The sequence below is a fragment of the Betta splendens genome, chromosome 6 (genome assembly GCF_900634795.4).
Source record: "Betta splendens chromosome 6, fBetSpl5.4, whole genome shotgun sequence".
Classification (NCBI taxonomy): Eukaryota; Metazoa; Chordata; class Actinopteri; order Anabantiformes; family Osphronemidae; genus Betta; species Betta splendens.
In genome coordinates, this window is record NC_040886.2 from 13946702 (window position 1) to 13965805 (window position 19104).

Genomic DNA, 19104 nt, shown 5'->3' on the forward strand with positions numbered 1-19104 from the left:
TTTAGTGGCTTTATGAACCAATTGTTCAAAAGCCGGCGAGGGCCAGTTTTGAATAAACGACAGAGCGTAAAAAGTGGAAAGAAGAGCGTAACTTTCCTATTTTGGGAGATAATTCTGCTTCTTCAGCATTAGCTTGCACTCATCCATCCAAAGCGTTGATTGCAGCTTCTGGATGGGTTGGCGCTCACGCCCCTCACGCTGCGCGCTCATCAGTCTTCCCTCTCGGCTTCGCGGCGCATCCCGGATCGCGGGGCGATTAAAATCTAATAGCGGCCTTTTGAAAAGTCCGGGGAGATTTACCCCTGAGTCAACATGCCACAGCCCATTTCCTCCTCAGTCACAGCTGCCCCTCAACACCCGGCCGGCCGAGGCCCCGGCGGATCCCCGCGTACGTGTATGCGTTGACCCCGGACGCGACCCCGCACAAAGCCCTGAACCTACAGTACACGCCCATATTTCTTATTATATAAATAACAAAACTTATTTTATTATTGTGATTATTTAGTATTATTAGTGTTTAAATTTGCATCTTTGATTTTCTATGATAGTTTTAAGACCATTTGTGTTTATTTGTCTTTTTATATTTTAAACAACAAACAGTGTTTTTTGGTACTTTCTGTATTATTTTCATGTCTTCTACTCTTTATGCCAGATTCTCCTCCACATTTCGGACTGGTGTCGTTTTGCCTGACGTCACACCTCTAGAACCCGCTGTTGGAGCTGCACGTGCTCATTGAGGCCTGCAGGGTCTGACGTAGCTCTGATGTGGTGAAGGTGCCGGACCTGAGCAAGACGATCCACTCTCATCAGTTATCATTTAGTACCAGTCACTTACTGTTGTACATGACATCACATTACTCTGATTTACATTCTGCAACCTTCTCACCTTGTCAGTGTGTGATTTATGGATTTCAACTTTCAACTAAGACATAGTCATTAAAACGCTTGTATTTGATAGCGGTCCACGTTGGTGATTTCCCGAGCTGTCGTCAAACACATCGGATTGTGGCCAGTGACTGGGGCGTCTGTCACAGTGCTAACATTTCAGACATCTTGTTTTGAAACTTCCCACGAACAACAACACAGCGGCCGTTATCCGGAGCCCCGCGCTCCGCTTGGGACAACGTATCCTGCTGCTCCATGTGACTTTAATTGAGTGATTAGACCTAATTCAATAAGTGACTGAAGAGCGATGCGCGTGAGAGTGAGGCGTAAAGCAAAAGAGCACTGGTGAGTGGAGCCTTTGTCTGTGACCCTCCATCATCGCTGCTACCTTTCAGGCTAAATCACGCGGTTGGGTGGGCCACTGGCCAGGACCCCCGTTTGGACCCCTGTGCTCTAATTGTCTAAGCCACCAATTTCAGGAACCACGCAGTTTACAGGTCGAATTCTCGTGCTCGCTCTGTCTTGTGTTTTCCATGTGAGTCACTATCTTTAGAAGCACACAAACACGTCCCTCTCATTGTCGTCCGTGAGCAGAATTTCGACAAATCCCTTCGCTGCGATACATCAAGTTGCAGAAATGTTTGCCACCAGCTCACTGTGACAGGCCCGAAGCCGCTGCGGCACAAGGCTGCTCCAAACGAACTTCAAATTCATACAAGGATAGTGACACAAGATTGTGAAATTACCGTTGAATTGTGGCACAATTTTCCCAGTTTGAAATATTACCCCTGCATGTGGACCATTAGCTGCACATTTACAAAGCTGTTTACCGTCAATCTGCCACGGCTCGAGCAAATTTGGCAGGAAACGGCTGGCACAATAATAAAGAAAAGGGCCTGCTCCATAATTTTACTATGATGCACTGAAATAGTTCCATAAATTACTTCATGTCTGCTAATTCTCAGAGTAAATCAAAGTCCCCAGAGGAGCTGAAGTCTGTAAAATATGATGCATTACTAAACCAAAAGGACACGAGCTCTCGCTGGGATTAAAAAGCCAAGGGTGGTTATACAATATAAAAGGAATTATTAATTTTAAATCCGCGATCATAGAAATGTCAGGGAATTCTTGCCACCATTTGAAGAGCTGACTGGTGGAAGCAATTTTGGCAAACGTGTGTGTAGACAAGTGTATTATCCAACATGTGTCTTTAATGCTCGGTCGGCCCACTTGCCAACTGTCACGTTGTTAAAGACAGACGCCTGCTCGCCTTGTGCCAAGACGTCGCACAGATTTAGAATAATACGGGGCTGCGCGATGGCGAGCGCGGAGGCCGGCGGCAGCCGGAGGCCCTGTCCTGCACTTATACGTTGTAAAGCTCTGTTACTGTAATTGCTACAGACTCCTGGATGCAGTGACGACTACTGCAGCTGACTTACATCACATCTGAACCCGCAAATCACAGTGAAGGAATCAGTCACCTGTTATAATAACTGGTCTATTTATATAGTTAGAAACCTGTTTTTCTTAATACAAACACATTAATACTATGAAAGCTTTCGGAATCCTTGTGTTTAAAAGTTTAATCCACTTACAGATTTCTGCTTTATGCAAAGTGATGATTAAAACATCAGTACTTCACCAAAGTACTTTTGTGCAAAGGAAAACAGATAAAAACCAGATCAGTTTTATAGCTTGCGATGAAATATTCTGGAAACTATAAATAAAATGCTCGTTTTAGCATTGTCCAACTTATTGTTTTGGATTTATCGCCCGCGATTTTACTGTTTCACACCAAAGCTCCCGCTGCAGAACACAGGAGTCATCGGAGCTGCAAACGCAGCAGAGAAAAGAACGACGTGTAACTGGCAGCGGTGCTCACTGTCAAAATAAGACAGTGATTATGGGATGTTCCCATTTGATTTCACAGTTGCCTAAAACTCAAGGGGAGCGTATCGGAACGTGGAACGGCCTGATCTGCAGGAATCACACACTCTGCGCCGTCGTAGCTGCTGAGCTTTGGCCTTTTGGAGCAAAGCGTGAGCCCGAGTTGTTCAACAGAATAATTAGAGCCAAAGGCAACACATTGTTTAACGTGGCACTGGACGGATGTGGCGTTTAGCAGACGGCGACATGGGCCAAGCGACAAACTAACAGTGTCCTGCGCTGGTTACGTCGGGGTGAGGAGGACGTCGAGTCCCTGCAGCAGTTTGAAGGAGGACAAGGCCGTTGTTCAACAAGTCTCCTCCGAAATTATGCTCGGGGAGCATGACTCCGATTAGGCGCCATGTGAATGCGCGTCTGTCCCGTCCCCATGAGGACATTCCTGACAATTACAACGATGAGTACGGCTCTGTTCGTCTCCTGGAGACAACCGGGCCTGTTGGGTCAGCGGCCACCTGGGAGCCCCAGATGCACCGGAGCCACGTGGGCCCGAGCAAGCATCAGCGACAGCAGGTGAGTGGAGTCATCCCATTACCAGCGGGAGGAAGGTCAGATTACAGCAATTACAGTCAATGTTATTATTATTGTTTATGTCAGTTACAGATGATGAGCAGCAAAAACAAGGAGCAGATCGTGCACAAAGGAAACCTTTGCCTCCTCATCGTCTGCAGCATTTTGACAGACATGTTTATTATGTGGCGCTGCCTCCGGTACGAGGGGACGGAGAGCTCTGCACAACAGTGTCACTCAGTCAGGGTATTTTATGGCGCAACCACAAAACCTAATCCGGATATTGCCTTCTGGGTTCTGAGAACGCGCCGAAAAGCGCCAGCAGCACAAGCGAGAGAGTCCATTTGAGCGATGGAGTGATCAAGGAGAGAAGGCGGCGATATTAAAAATGCATCACGAACGGAGGAAATTTGGTTTCGTCGCAGATGGAAAAGCAAAAAGAGGAAAAGAGTTGGGCGAAGTGTTTTTACACAAGCATCCCATAATGTTAGGGGTCAGCCCTCAGTTGTACATTATCCACCAGACAGATCTGCTCTGAAATATGTCAATGACTATGAAGTGTGGTCCCCTGAGCATGAAACATAACGACTCTCAACACCTTTTCAGACATTTCAGCTGCTTCCACAAACCTCGTTTTTAATTTGTCAAATGATTCTGTTCAAATTCTAACTAGTTCACCTAATGGAAAAAGAAGGAGAACCCTTATTGTGAAAGGCCTGTTTTGTGGATTTACAGTCTCAGAGGTTTAAATCCATCATCCAGAGAATTTTGTAGAATCACTTTACACTTATTTAGCTTATTAATCTATTGGATGTTTTAGATTAAATTAGCAGTTTTTAAACATCACATCACTCTCCTTTAACTTTTTCTGATGTTTTCTTATTGCTTAGGTTTCATTTTCTATCATCAACCATCAGGTTGTAGGATAACATTTTTGTCTGCAGGCTGTTTTTGTACATTTACTGTTAAAGGTTCTGAACTAAAAACCCTGAAATGCACCATTTTCCCTTGAGCATTGAGCAACTTCAAGAATAACATATGTATTAGGTGGCCATTACAGTCTTAACCTTACTTATTTTCTACCATGATTTAATGGCAGCCCATCCTCACGTCCCCTTCCTGATACCGGCAGGCTGGTGGGGGGTGGAGGAAGCCCAGCGTCTTCCTGTTCAGCCTCTTTTTAAGTGGGCTCTCTATTGGATTAGCGTTGGCCTGAGGGTGAGAGTGGGCAGAGGTAACCTGAACAGAGGGCAAAGGGGGGTCAGCCGACTGTTTCAAGTGAAAGTGGAATTCGGGGCATCTGTTTGTTTGTAGTCGGCCGTGTTTGGGGCTGGTTCTGACATCCTGGTGTGGGGCAGAGGTTAGTCATGGTAGCTGCATCTACATGGGAGCTTACGCCTCCGCTCTACAGCGTGTGCGCCGCCGCCGCCGCGGGCGTCCGCTCGTCACCAGGCTCCCGTATTAAGGCGCTTTCTGCCCATCTGCGGACCTGCGCTTCTCCTCTCGCCCCCCGAGCTCGCCGTGCGCCGAGGTCAGCGCCGGTGGCGGCTGGCTTAGGGAGGGCCGGCGGGTTTTGGATGACAGCTCCTGTCTTCGCCTCTTCACACGCATTTGCTCCGCTGCCTCCAGTTTACCCGGCTCGCCTGTGCAGCGTGTGGATCTCTGACACGGGATAGTGCAGCACTGCAGGAGCGACCTCCTAGGCCCAACCTCTGAATCCCCCGGGGTCAAAGGTCACTGCTGTGACAGTACCGTCTCATCTGAGGGGCTCTCCTTACCCCAAAAGCAAAACACCGCAGGGCAGAATGGAAGGCCTGTCTGGCCACCTCGGCCCGACTCCCCAGGATCCTGGCGAGGACGCAGAGAACCCGGGATCAGGGCTCCCCCCTGCACAAATACAGACAGGGTCGTGGGTCATCTGAGGAGCTCACACGAGGCTTTCATCCCAGAGAAGCTCATTTCAGGGGAATGTGGCTCCTTACCCATCGAGATAGGAGTCCTCGTTGAGCCCTGTGAGGCTGAATTGAACCCTGGATCGACAGATACGGTCCCTCAGACCCGTTTGTTTAGTTTTGGCCCTGTGTCTCTGTGCACATCGCCTCGTCCTGTCCAGACTGCTGTGGGAAGATCAGGCCGGGTCAGCGCACACATGGTGTTCTGTTACAAGCCAAACACTCACTCCGACTGTATCAAACAGTCACACGGCGAAGACCTGGGTAAGACAACAACGTGGCAGTGTTTTTGGCGGCGCACAGGGCGACAGCGGTGGTTCGACAACAGTAAAAACATGTGAAGAGCAAGGACTAAGGCCGTGTTTGACCGTTGTAACCGGCCTCATCAATCCCGCACCAGCTTATGTGAGGTTCACATATAACCAGGACAGCAGCGTGTTCCCTAAAAACAGTGACTGACACCATTCAACTTGTATGAACCTTGAATTTGAGACTCTGCTATGGAACTGATCAGGTGCATGGCAGCGAGCAGGAGCCACTGGACGTGCGACGGGAGGAAAGGCTCACGATCATATCTGACTCATACAAGGATGAGGGGAGTATTAGAAGACGCTCATTTCAGTGCTCCAGTCTTAAAGTGGTGGTGTCTGGTGTCTCTGCTGTGGCCTCGCGTTAGGACGTGGGGACGCAGCACATCTGGCTTGTTCCAACATTATTAAAGCAAACATCAAAATGACAGGATACATTTCCAGATGGAACTGACTCATTATGGTCATTATCCTCCATGTTCACTTGCAGCGACTGATATTCTAGAGTCCAGCACCAGTCAGTATAACACCAGCATGGAGACTCTGTGTCATCCCTTATTTATTATATTATATTTGCATACATATTATTATATTATTATGATATATCCAGCAGCACAGAGCTGGTTGTTCCTCTACATTTGTTCCATTCTGTGGCGCCTGTGATGGATGGAGGTGTTCTCCTGTGTCTCCATCTCATGAGCTGAGAGATGAAGGCAGCACAGCTTCCCCTCTGTCTGCCCCTGTTTGGTCCTGTTTATTGAATTATACATCAGTACAACCGCTGTCTCTTTTTTCTCTCTCCTCATCTCCGCATAATTTGATCAGAGAATCTGCTGATGCCGTGTGTGCACGCCTCATGTGAAACCAATTTAAAGCTACACATAAAAATCTGGTGTCTCTTTTTACCCCGCCTGCCGCAGCCTCAGCTCCGCGAGGTGAGAGATGGCGATTTCTCAATTGCAGCCGTGTTAATGACGAAGAAAAAATGGATTTCCCTCTCTCCACTTTCCAACTGCTCAAGTTGAGGCAGATGATGCTCTGAACATTCTAATAGAGGCTGTTTTCAGATCAGGGGATTCTCCCCTGTCCACTGATGCTTAGTGCTTGATCAGGTTTTTTATTTTTTTTTTTAAGCCTCCAAAGATCTTCACCTTAGTGAAGTGCTCTTGTAGAAATAAATTGAATTGAATAAACTTTATTAAGCAACTGTCTTTTTTTACCACAGGCAGATAAATACCGTGACAGAGTCCTCAAGGCTTATGAGCTTATCGCTGCAGCAACAGATAAACTCTTGGTGAGTAGGACAAGAGGTTCACTAACTAGTGCGGGAGTTTCTGCACCACATCAACTGTGAACATAAGAAACATTACGCCTTCAAAGTCAGTTCAGAACACAGCACTGAAGTACAGTAAAAGCTTATCATTGTATTATTTCCAGCACTGAAGATCATTCTGTAAATTGTTACACGTCCAGGTGAACTATCAATAAGCAAAGCCTGCTTCAGTCTCACATCCAGAGAAGACGGAGCTGTGTGTTTCAGCAGGGATCATTAGAAGCCCTAAAATAGACTCTGGGACAAATGACGGTGACACACTGATACTTGATCTGCAGCTGTGATGTGAGGCTGTCGCACAGATTTATACATTCTAATTACTTAAAATCCCCGTGTTGAAGTCCAGCTCCAGTTCTAAATTGAGTTTGTTGTTGAAAGACGCGTGAGCATTTTGCTGAATTAAAACGACTGCGTGATCACAAGCGGATGAGTGTGAAGAGGCCCTCGGCGTATTTCTCATCCACCTCGTTCCCACAGCCACACACTCAACGGACCTGAAGCGCGCTCTCCAGCCCATTACCTGCACCGCCGCCGCTCTCCTACGCAGAGCTGAAGCCAGAAGAGGCTTCAGGATCCTGATACGCGAGGCCCGAGCCAACACAAACCCCAGAAGCTCCGAGCCGCTGCATCAGGGGAGGGTTGGTCCCCTCAGCAGCCAATACCTGGACACGGTCCCTGCTGGAAGTCCAGGCCTTAAACAGACGAGATGCCGTTTAGTGCAAACCTTTTAGAGGGAATGCCACGCTTGGGTGATGTGTATCTGTGACGGCCGAGACCTTAGCCTGTGGCGCTCGAGTGGTTTTTATTAAGGGACGCCTGCAAATGCACTGCACTCACAGTGGACGCCTGCCTGTTCTACAAACGCAGCATATCGCATTTCTATTTTTTAACAAACGCATTGTTTGGGAGAAACAAACAGACCCAGTGTTGGGTCAATATGGTCTCTACACAATATCTGGTAAATTCACCCAGTTTGTGTAGAAAATGAATAAATAAAGGACTTCAAGCTTAATGGCCCAGTAATGCAGTATAAAAATACTAGGTCACAAATGACTGTGGGACAATTTAATCTTAGACCTTCCAACTCACAACACTTCACTACTGATACAGTACGTTTCTTATGAGGACTCAACACTCAGGCCTACATAGATATATACACACATCACCTTAGGTTTGTTAACATGCTACAGGGTTTTAGATAAATGAAATATACAGTAATATGTTACACAGACCCAACTGTTTTCATTATAAGTCTGCAAAACCTGAATTAAGGCTCACACTTTTTCCTGTTTTTAGCAAAAGGTGTTTACGAAAATCCTTTGGAAACAATGTAGAAACTGAACAAAGAAAGTTAAATGAGTGTTTTGATACTGATATTGATAAATAACAATGCGGGCAAATGAATCATCATCGCATTTTAGAGAGTAAAACAGGATTGGGACCCGGAAAACAGCCGGAGAAAACTCAGAACAGCTTCGATTTACTCCCACTTAACAAACCGCAACGTAAACAATGAATGAATGACTGAACTAAACACGAAAGCAGCGTCAAGACGTCTCGTTAATAAATACCTGACTAGAGAGACGGTGGTGGGAACAGGAAAAGCTGCACGTGCGGTCAACTGGGTCTGGACCAGAACTTTAGTAACGTTGTGTTTTACAACTCAACAATTATATTTTTGAATTTCAAAAATTTTTAACTGCCTTTACCAAAAACTGAAACTCGTTTACTACCAAAGAATGTGAGAACCGGACAGCATTTTATATATTAATTATTTAATTATAATTATTTTTTATTTATTTATAATTTTCTAAACCCCCTGCTGGGTCATAAAAGTCATAATTAATGTCTTTAAAAATAAGGGGCTTCAGAGTTTATCTTTAATTAATCTACAATGAAACAGGCAAGAAAAACCTATTCGCTATTATCTCTTTAGAAATACACTTATTGCATGGAAAAAAGATCAATAATAGTGATAACGTGTAAATATTTACGATTATTCTCATCTAAGTGTGCAGCCTGATTTTAAAATCGGCCTAAACACACTGATACAAAACATCGTCTGAGATTTGATGTAATAAAGCTTTCCTCGTTCTAAGTGAAGTCATTACTCTGAACTATTCTAGAAAGTAACAACGTGATTTGAGCTAATTCGTGCAATTTGTCTGACGGACACGAAGCCTCATCCTGTTTCCTTAAAACGCTGTAACTTCTTAATAGCTAAAGGTCAAAAGGAAGCATCGGACGATTCATGGTTTACAATTTATTTAATGTTATTGCACAGTTGTTCAAATGAAATGACTGAAATGCGTCTGCGATGTCAGAATCCACGCGCGTGAAGCCAAGCGTGCAGTGAACGCCCATGACGTCAGGTCAAACTATAGAAATAAAGGTTAATAAGCAAAAAGGCGCAAAAATACTTAAACATTGTAGCTTATTGGTGCAGTCGATGCTTAGATCCATGTGACTTTGCGCTTGATTTACTTTTGATGTTTTAGTTAGAAGTTAAAGAAAACATGTTGACTAATCAAACGTGTCTCGCTCCAAACTCTGAAGTTTTAGATAAAGCTGATGAAAACAGTCACAGTTTCGTGTCTGGAGACGCAACAGCAAAAATCAAAGCTCCAACCTCTAATTGCATTAATGTCATGTGTTGCGTCTCCCGCGTGTTCGGCGAGGAGCGCTTCGCCTCCTGAGAGCTCGACCTCCCCGTCCTGGCGGCCGTATAACAGCGCAGGCTGCAGCTCGGTGCGGGCCTCCTTCACGTTGCGTGGAGCCTGAGGACCGGACGGCTCCGTGTGCACGTGCGCGTCAGAAACACCGCGAGCTACCGAGGCGGCATCAGTTCGAGCAAGGCATTCCTCGTTACCCCGGCAAACCTTCAGGGGGCTTTTAGCATTTGTTCAGTCTGCAGTCTCTGGAAAACATCTGATTCGTTTTTTAACCAGAGCCAGATGCGCCAGCGTGAGAGTGTGTGTGCGTGAGCGCGTCAGTGCGTGAGAACTTGGGGAGAATATCTGCTGTCTAGAGAGCGGAGAGGGGAGGGAATCGGGAACCGTGTGGATTTTTTTAATATAACTTTTAGGTATGAACGCGGATACGTGCGTCTCATACTGCGATATGACATCGATGGATTCATATTATAGCACGTCTAACGCGCAAGGTAGGGATCACCAGGCGAACCCGTTCAGGACTTTCCCGACCACTGAAACCAAATATAGCCCCACGTTCATTCCGGCCAAAGGGCAGGCTTACGGAGAGAAGTCCCGTAGTCCTTTCCAGCCGGAGTGCCAGTCACTGGATGGCGCTGAGGAGGGCACCTTCAGCAAATACCAGCTCTTCATGCAGCGACCGACCTGCAAAACTCCGCCCGAAGGGAGCAAGCTGCACGCGGACAGCGGACACAACGGGACGCTCATCCCCTGCTATGGTGAGTGCGCGTGGGGACGGCGGACGCGTTGCTCTGCAACGCACCGAGTTAAAGGAAGAACACACTTATAACACGTATAAGTAATGTAAGGCGTAGGTTCAGGCGAATGTCAAACACGCCATCTGAAGGTAAACTGAGCGAGGAGCAGCGAGGCACAAAGTGGCATCAGCCTCCGTCTGCTGCATATTTACAACAAATCCGTGGCCAGCTCATCAACGTGAATGATGATCATCGTGTCAGCCAGATGCAGATAAATGTACGCTATGCAAAAAAGAGGACATTTGATGGAAAGATGACTTTCTCTGGACTCAGGAACAGAATCATTCTCTTTAAAAAAAGCCTTAGAAAAGCATCACATACATGGAATAAGTGACTTGTGTGGCTTTGGAAACCTGTCAGGCCTGTAACATGAGCGAAGACTACTCACTTATTTTTTCCATTTTATGGTGACTGCACTGTGACTGAGAGCTGGGTTACGTATTTTAGATTTCGTTTCAAGTTGTTTAAGAATTTGTCTGGTGGGTTTAGTTTAACGAGCCAAACGTTTGCACAGTATCATCGTTATTCCAATAATACAGTTTGATTGAGCCGCAGTCTGTTGTTGCCCACATCTGTTTATTAGTTGCACATATTGCTGTGAATATTAAACTTAATGATTAAATATTAACTAATTACTTAAAAGCGCGTCTGCGTAAAATGACTGAAACGAAAAAACACGAATAAACCAATAATCTTTATAAATATAAAGAAGAATATAAACTCGATTTCATTATTCCATTATTATTTTACGTATTCTGAGCCAACGACGTCAACGTTAAATAAAACAGACAGCGGGCGTATCTCATTTTTTTTCCAAACTAAGTTTCATTATAAGAATTATAAGTTTAATATTCAAAGCGCACTGTGGTTCCAGAAATTCATAATCTGTGGTCCCCAATAAAACGGTAAAATCGGTAAGCTATTCAATATGTTCCAGGGTGACTTACGTGACCTCTTGACAAACAAGATTAACAAGCTTTACTGAGTTGGACTACTATGTTCTTCTAGTGGGGCGTTTAGAAAAAAACTATTGTACTGTGTCTTTTATGCGACACTGGCGTTAAAAATAAAAAAAAGACAAAACGTTCTTAAGAAGCAGATATCAACTAAACACGAGACAAAAGGAAACTAACTAATTCTTCTAGATACGGCCTACAGCCACTCTGGTTTATTGTACATTAGGTTAAAACAATATTCCGGCCAACTCTCAGAGTATAGACGCCTTGGCGCCCACATATTCTCGTTCCAGATGTTTGTCATGATGCTACAGAGGAAAACATGTGTCACGATCATGGCTGTACTTTGACGCGTGATGACTGAAACCCACGCATCCTTTACATTCTGAGCGCGACTCGTGCAGAGGAGTGAATGTGGACACTGAACACTTCCTGAGACTTTTAAATTCTCGGGCGCCTCGTGCAGGTGAAATTGATCAGTGACAAACAATGCTGCTCAGTGCAAACAGCCCCGGGCCTGCAGCGGAACCGCAGGAGCCGGGTCTCACGGAACGAAAGGCGAATATTGGCTTTCCTATATTCCAACACGCCCGCGCATCGGTGCATCGAAGCGCACTGATTTGGCGCGTGCATTGACAGAACCGTTTAAACGCCACCATTAAATACTGCACGCCTCCCTTGAGGAGCGCAGAGAGATGTTATTATTGAAAATGTTGCAGCCAGATGAAGGCATCGTGGCTCTGGGGAGGATGCTTTGGGGCCCTGCCAAAGCCTCAGGCGTCAACAGGCTTGTGCTGTTATGTGTGGTCCTCATTGGGAGATAAATTGCTCAATGCTTGATGCTTTATCTCTATCGTGATGACAAAAGTCGTCTCGTACCCAAAGGGAGTTTTCTGTGTGGCAACTAAATGTTTACATGGGAACACAGCATTTGTGCATTTGTGTCATTCAGATGATGCTGACTTTAACTAAACAGCAGAAAGTCACACGCACAAATTGATAATATACATATTCAAAGAGGACAAAGAAGACGTTATAAGGTTAGAATTAAGTGTATAGATCTATACACTTATTATAAGATATTTGTGTGTAAATATATTTTGTGCTGTATGAGACACATATTGTTTTACACTTTTAAAATAACTAAGATCATTGTGATAAAACTATACTTGCAATAATTAGTTAATCCAGTGTATGAACCAGTTTAATGTTAATTTTCTAAAACTCCTTGGTTAAAGAAAATCATTTCAGCTGTATTCAGAATCAGACAGAAAAATACAATAATGTTCTTCTGAAAGTCTGAATTAAACCAGTGGTGCTGGATTAGTTCATCCTGCATCCCTGTTGTCCCACATGCAGTCGTCTACCTGCTCCCACTGCAATGAATGAAATCAAACCCCTGGAGCTGATGGAGCGCTGAGGAATGCAGGTCAGCGCTGCAGGAGAGTGCTGCATTAATCTAAGGCAGATGTGCATTACTGGCTCCTATAGTTATTATTCATACTCCCCAAACGTCAGGTCTGCAACACTATGGAGAGTCCCTGAGATGACAAAGTGGAACTGGTTTACATAACCCCAGCTCAACAATACATTGTATAAATAAGCAGCCAGTCAGAAATGGGCAACGGGATTAGGTAATGATTCCACGTGTGCGGCTGTTTACATGCCTCTGTGCATGTATTTATTGCTGCATAATTTAAATTAATATATCATATAATTCTTCTTATACTGCACAAAGTGTGTTATGTGGTTTAAAGGCCTGTGGTTGATACTGAGGTTCAGCTCTGATGCACAAAGTAGTGTTTGTGGGAACGTTGGGGACACACCTAAAGGCTATTCATGACTCACCATCATTGTCCTTTCACAAAATAGCCCATCAAATTATGAAAAAATACCCCAGCTATGTCAAAGCTCTCTCCAGCAACCCCTCCTTCCTTGACGCATCCTGTGATATGCAAAACATTCTCCCGGCATATAAAAACTAAATCAGAATCTTAAAAAGCCTTGGCAGCATTTGAAAAGATTGCTGTCAAAATACAGTTCTCCGAGCACACGTTAAACGGCCCCGGGAAGTGATGTCACAGGACATGCATGTGCTGATGACTAACACATTTGGCCGATGTTAACAATAAGCAAATGCCAGAGTGACACCTGTGATCAAGCCGACATGGGCCTGTGAACCAGAATGAATTAGAACAACCTGAGGATGAATCGTTGACAAGGTCAAGTATAAAGGCTTATAAAAATGTGACTCTGCCATGAAAAGAAATCATAATTTAGACGTACACATACTCTCAAAGCTCGTGAGATGCAAATTTCCCCAAGTCCAAATGAAATCCTAGTCTTCTCCAACTTTCTGCCTCAAGCTGCTGTGCAGTGAACTCGGGCGGCTTTGATCTCTACTGTCAGTTACTGTCGTTTGCCCGCAGGCAGAGGTGACCCCCTGCTGATTGGCTGGGGTCTGCATGCGGGATTTGGAAAACTGTGCCTTTAATGAAGTTGGTGCTGCCTCCATACCTTCTAATTCCTTTAGTCTATGTATCTATGGGGATATACTGTACATGACTAAGCCTGTCACAAAAGCTACTGAAAAGGACTGAACAAAGCAAAAGGAGGATGTCTCTTATCGGCATGAATCACAATAGTTTGATTCCTCAGTTTATGTTGAATTGTGATTACATGTTACAGATGGCCTGATCAAACTTTATCAGTTCCTGAAATCCACAAGTCATTTTGGTGTCATAACTCTACTTATTACAGTTACAGGGTAGAGGAACATTCACACCTGCTAAGCTGGAGTCAGACATTTCTTTGCATTTCATTTTCTCTGTTAGAAATGAAAATTATTAGTACAATTCATGGGATTTTCCTACATTTTTTCCTCTAAGGAGGAAACTTACATACTCCACTGTTACTACAGTCAATAAACCCTCAGTCCCATACGTGCAGTTTGAGACATTTCAAACCACGGCCCGAGGCATTATGACAGTCGCGAGGCCACGAGTGTGTCAATTTATCAGGAGCTGAGGCTGAACAGAAAGATTTTTCTGTTTCCCAGGGAATCTGCATTCCTGCATGAGCTGCTGGCATAGATCTTTCCTCAGGAACATCTGGGAGCCTCCCTTCCACTGAGGAAACAACAGTCAACATCAGGTCTTAGACTGCGGAGCAGAAAAAATAAGAACACAGCCTGAAGCATGTCTGAAGCTCACAGCGTAACAGTCACCTGTTGACGACCAAAGAGGAATATTTGACTTTATTTGCTCCACGTAAGGGGGAAACGAGTGAGGAACATTTTGGAGCACTCTGGTTAAAAGCATTCCCGTCTCTATTTAGTGTTTGGTCATTAACCCTTCCCCAGGTTACTAATTTATAGTGTTTCTTTTATTTGGCTTCACTTGACCCTCCCTGTCCCATTCCATAAAAACTGAGAGGGTGCCCTGTTGCTTTACAACCAGTTATATTACACTTTGATGTTTTCTCTCTGTTTTCAGCAGTGATTAAATCGCTGACCCTAGTAAACATCTGACCTCAGCTAACCGAAGAGGTCTGCAGCTTGTCACAAAGTAACTCGGGCAAACTGCGAGGCGATATCGCACATACGCCGATGAACGCTGCAGCGGCAACGACAGTTAAAAACACATTCCACCCAACGCTGGAAAACCCGGAGCCAGCGTGCTGGAATCTTGGCTCCGAAAAGAAAGCCGTGTGCGATGGCCCCGTTCTCTGGAGCAGTGTGCAGAAGAGACAGCTCAGCGTGCGGGAATACTGGGAGATGTTTGTGGGAAAGGATTCAGTGTGCTTAGCATGGCAGAAAAAGAAAGATGGGCTCGGAGAAGCAGACAGAAAAGATGCTGATTAGGGCAGATCTGTTCTAATTAGTGCAGATTAGAGTGTAAATTATATTCCTATAAGTCGGCATAAGCACAAAACGGTGAATTTGTTGACAGATTGTGAGCAGTGGGTTCCCACTAAGAATTAAATGTTAATTGATGCATTTTTAGGCTCTGGCTGCCAGACTTTAGACAAAGCCAGTTTAAATATTTCCTATTATTTTCATTCCTTATGCTTCACTGCAGAATGATCCCAAAATGTGAGAACTACAGCTCTGAAGAAAGGTCCTATCCCCCTTTTTCCTATCCCCCTTTGCATTGCATCCATCAGCGTGTACTTATGCTTCGACCCCGGATAGAACCTAAATATGTAAAGTAAGAGACTAGTTAGAGCATCTGTATCAGGTGGGCCACACCGATATGAGGTCATGACCCCCAGCTAGGAGAGCCGTGTTGTTCCATTAGCATCTTAGTCAGGAAAAGGCTGAGGCAGAGACTGGTGCTGGAGGAGGAGGAGGAGGGGGGCTCACTCCAGCTAAAGGCACAGTGATCCATGAAAACAAACATGCATGTTGCACATGACCTCCGCCTCGCTCCATCACCCTAAAACTAGTCGTGTATTCACCTCAATGACCACCGAAGCGCTCGGCTCAGCATCACCACCGCCACAAGGTGTCGACTCTCCTTCACCTGGTAAAAAAGGCACCAGCACTGACGTCACTCACAACAAAAACACGGGCAGACGTAAGTCATGAAGTTGACCAAGCTAAAATGTTCTTGGGCTGAATGTTTACACGGAGGAGGCCATTATGTGCTGGTTTCAGACCAGTACAGTTAGGACATGGTGCTTCGCAGGAAAGACAAATAGAGAATGTGACAGAGCACAGCTCTCAGTGGCCCTCAACCAGAGCCCGTCGGCGTATTTATTCACACGGCGGTTTGTTTATTGAAGGCGAAGGGACAGCTTTCTTCATCTCCGAGGAGGAAACAAAAAACGCCGGCATGCGCCGGCAGAAACAAAATGAGGTCTGTCACAAAATGGGCGCTTTGGAAATTGAAGGTGACAAACGCGGCATTGTTTACATACGCGGGGGCCGCGGCCGCGGAGCAGGTCTGGTCGCCCTCACGCACGGGGCCCACCGCGCGGGGCCCGAGGAGGAGCCGGTTCTGGCCGGCTCGGGTTTCGCGTGTCACGGGTCACGCCAATGTGCAGTGACACGGCTTTCAAACAGAAAAGGACGTTTCTTCCCGGCAACGTTTAGACCTGCCGCATGTAGACAAGGCCTTTGAAGCCTAATGTAAAACATTACACAGGTGATGTAAGCTTAAAGTAAATGTGGTTGTGTGTGGATGTCGTAACATGATGATGATCAGACATTCACTAACTCGACCGAGGCACCGCTTGAAAGCATGGCTGAATATTGCTGAATAACAATAATTATAGAACTGTTATTGACAACAGGCCTGTTTGAAAATAATATCAATACATATATACAATACATTCTTTTGTATTTTTGTAAAAACACTGTATTATTTAAACTGTTATGAGGACGCTGTCAATCCTCAGTGCAGAATTAAAGTGCTTTAACATGAGACATATTTTAAAAAAACTACTATAATGACGTTCATAGTCTAGACTAACTAGATGCTGTGTATGAAACTGATGAAGCTTAAGCAAATGACGTCTGACAGCTCCCACACTTCCCTCTACCTCCATGTCAACCTCCTCCTACAGGGAAGGACAACAGTGGCCTGATTGAGTCCGAGCTGCCCCCCAGCGTGGACCCTCCTGGGATGGAGGGCAGCTATCTGAACCTGAAGGAGCCGGTGATGAAGGGCCAAAACGAGCGGCCGGGCTCCGACATGTCCAGTCCTCTGGACAAAAGCGAGGCTGAGAGCAACAAGGGCAAGAAGAGGCGCAACCGCACGACGTTCACCAGCTACCAGCTGGAGGAGCTGGAGAAGGTGTTCCAGAAGACCCACTACCCGGATGTCTACGCACGGGAGCAGCTGGCTCTGAGGACCGACCTGACAGAGGCACGCGTGCAGGTGAGAACGGCGGCATCGACGTGTCGAAAACAACTTCACTATGAAACAAAGGGGAAACAGTACTTCACAATGATGCTCGTGACTCGACTACGAATGTCTGTTGTTGTGCTGCTCTAAAATGACCAATGTTGTGCCTTGATCTTGAAAGAACTGTCAGCGGTGTCGTGCTAAATGTCTGCATGTTTGCATGCTAATAATCACCCAGGGAACCAACAGAGGGAACTAGGAGAGTTAAGGCTGGCATGATGACAAAGGTTGCTCGGAACAGCAGACAGCAAGGCCTATTGTTCTCCGTCTGTCTGTCTGTCTGCCAGTTTTAGATCAGTGTGGGATGGATGGGACTAGGGGAATACGCTTAGCTCTTACATGCTGCAGACTCGGCAGAAGGGTCAAAGGTCAAGGGTTTCTCCCCAGCGCCGCCATGTTCAAACCGCTTCACCGCACAACTCCAAGAGGCCGGGGGAGAAAAAAGTAAAAATCATCAAAGATATTTGGGCGAGGATATAAAAAACACGTTGACATGCCAGCTTCAATTTCCATGCACAGTCCCAGACAAAGTCAGGGACCGAGAACCTGGCCGGGTCCTTGTGCTGGTACAGTAAAATAAGTGCATTCATGTTGTGTTCACACAGAATCATCTATTCCCCAGATGAATATAATTAACTTCCTCATCTGAAAAGCATAGAGCAGAGACTGTGACACTGTGAGAGCTGACCCTAAAATCAGACCTAAATATGCACACAATCAACACTAAACCCCACAATTTCAAGTGAAGGTCCGTCAAGACAAAGTCCAGGGATATCCAATCGTTAAATACCAAGGGGCACTGGAAACCGAGCAAGCGAACGGGGAAGTTGTTTCATCTCAGAAACTGCAGCCACTGAGAGCCAGAGTACAGATGTTTTCTGCCAAAATGCCAATGTCAAGGTCCTACGGTTTCATCCTCGCTCAGATGATGAATGCCTTCATAAACCCAGCTGCAGCGCGCCATAATCACATCTGCGACTTCTGCCGCCACTAGTTTATTTAGCACAATTAGCTGGCGGCCCCAGATTCGAGCGTCGCCACGGAGGAGGAGGAGGCCGCGTTTGAGTGACTGCGGAGGCAGTCTATCAATCGCCGCGGCCCAGCGCGACAGAGATGAGGTGAGACGGCCGGACTTCAAAGCTGCGTTTGCAGCGCTGCACTCTGCCCTCCCTCGCTCCCTCTTCCTCCCTCTCTCTGCCTGCTGGCTCTGGAGCATAAATAAAGCTCTTTAATGGCTCTGTAAGCTGCCTTTTGCTGTCAACATCTTTAGCAATTACTGTATCACTGCCAAGCACTTGGAGCTCCAAGAGGTCTGAGCCACCTTCCTTGCAGATGTCTGCTAGATAAAATAAACAAACCTAGTGTGCGTTTGCCGTGGGTGAATACACTTACTTTGGGGCATTGTTCTGTATACACGACGGGTTCAAGTTGTTCATAATAAGAAATAATAAGACATGAGTCCGGTTAATTGGGACTCGGCTTGTGCAAAGGCAACATTAGGCTTCTCTTTTAACAGACTTCATAAGTCGGGGAACAGGAGACACAGAGCAGCAAAGGACACATCTGACTTCATAATGTTCTCCGAATGATCTCTCCGCCAAACTATTTGGCTTGGGTCTCATTTGTACTGTGGTTCAAAGGCAAAGCTACGTCGAGCGAACGCTCTCTGAAACATGACACACTCCGCACCAAGAACCCATGACAAGGGGCATATATACGCTAAGACTCTGTTTGCTTGTTTATGACTGGTTTCAATAAGCGAGGGAGACCGTCCAGGTTAAAAAACAGTGATGGACTTTGAGTCCTGTCTGTAAAAGCGTATGTTAATGTGTGTTTCG

General features: G+C 45.7%; 1 protein-coding gene and 1 long non-coding RNA gene across 2 annotated transcripts in view; one reads left to right on the forward strand and one right to left on the reverse strand.

The window, feature by feature from the left end:
• Positions 1-19104, reverse strand: part of LOC129604217 (uncharacterized) — a 23208-nt gene continuing 4104 nt past the window's right edge. Inside the window, exons 2-3 of the long non-coding RNA XR_008694911.1 lie at positions 5322-5456; positions 1-5226 (exon numbers count right to left, since the gene is read on the reverse strand). This is a non-coding gene — a long non-coding RNA (uncharacterized LOC129604217). The remainder of the gene's footprint in view (positions 5227-5321; positions 5457-19104) is intronic.
• alx4b (ALX homeobox 4b) overlaps positions 9595-19104 on the forward strand; it is a 14106-nt gene continuing 4596 nt past the window's right edge. The window contains exons 1-2 of the mRNA XM_029154340.3: positions 9595-10362; positions 16926-17239. Of these exons, the coding sequence (XP_029010173.1) occupies positions 10020-10362; positions 16926-17239 (657 nt within the window). The 5' untranslated portion in view covers positions 9595-10019. The remainder of the gene's footprint in view (positions 10363-16925; positions 17240-19104) is intronic.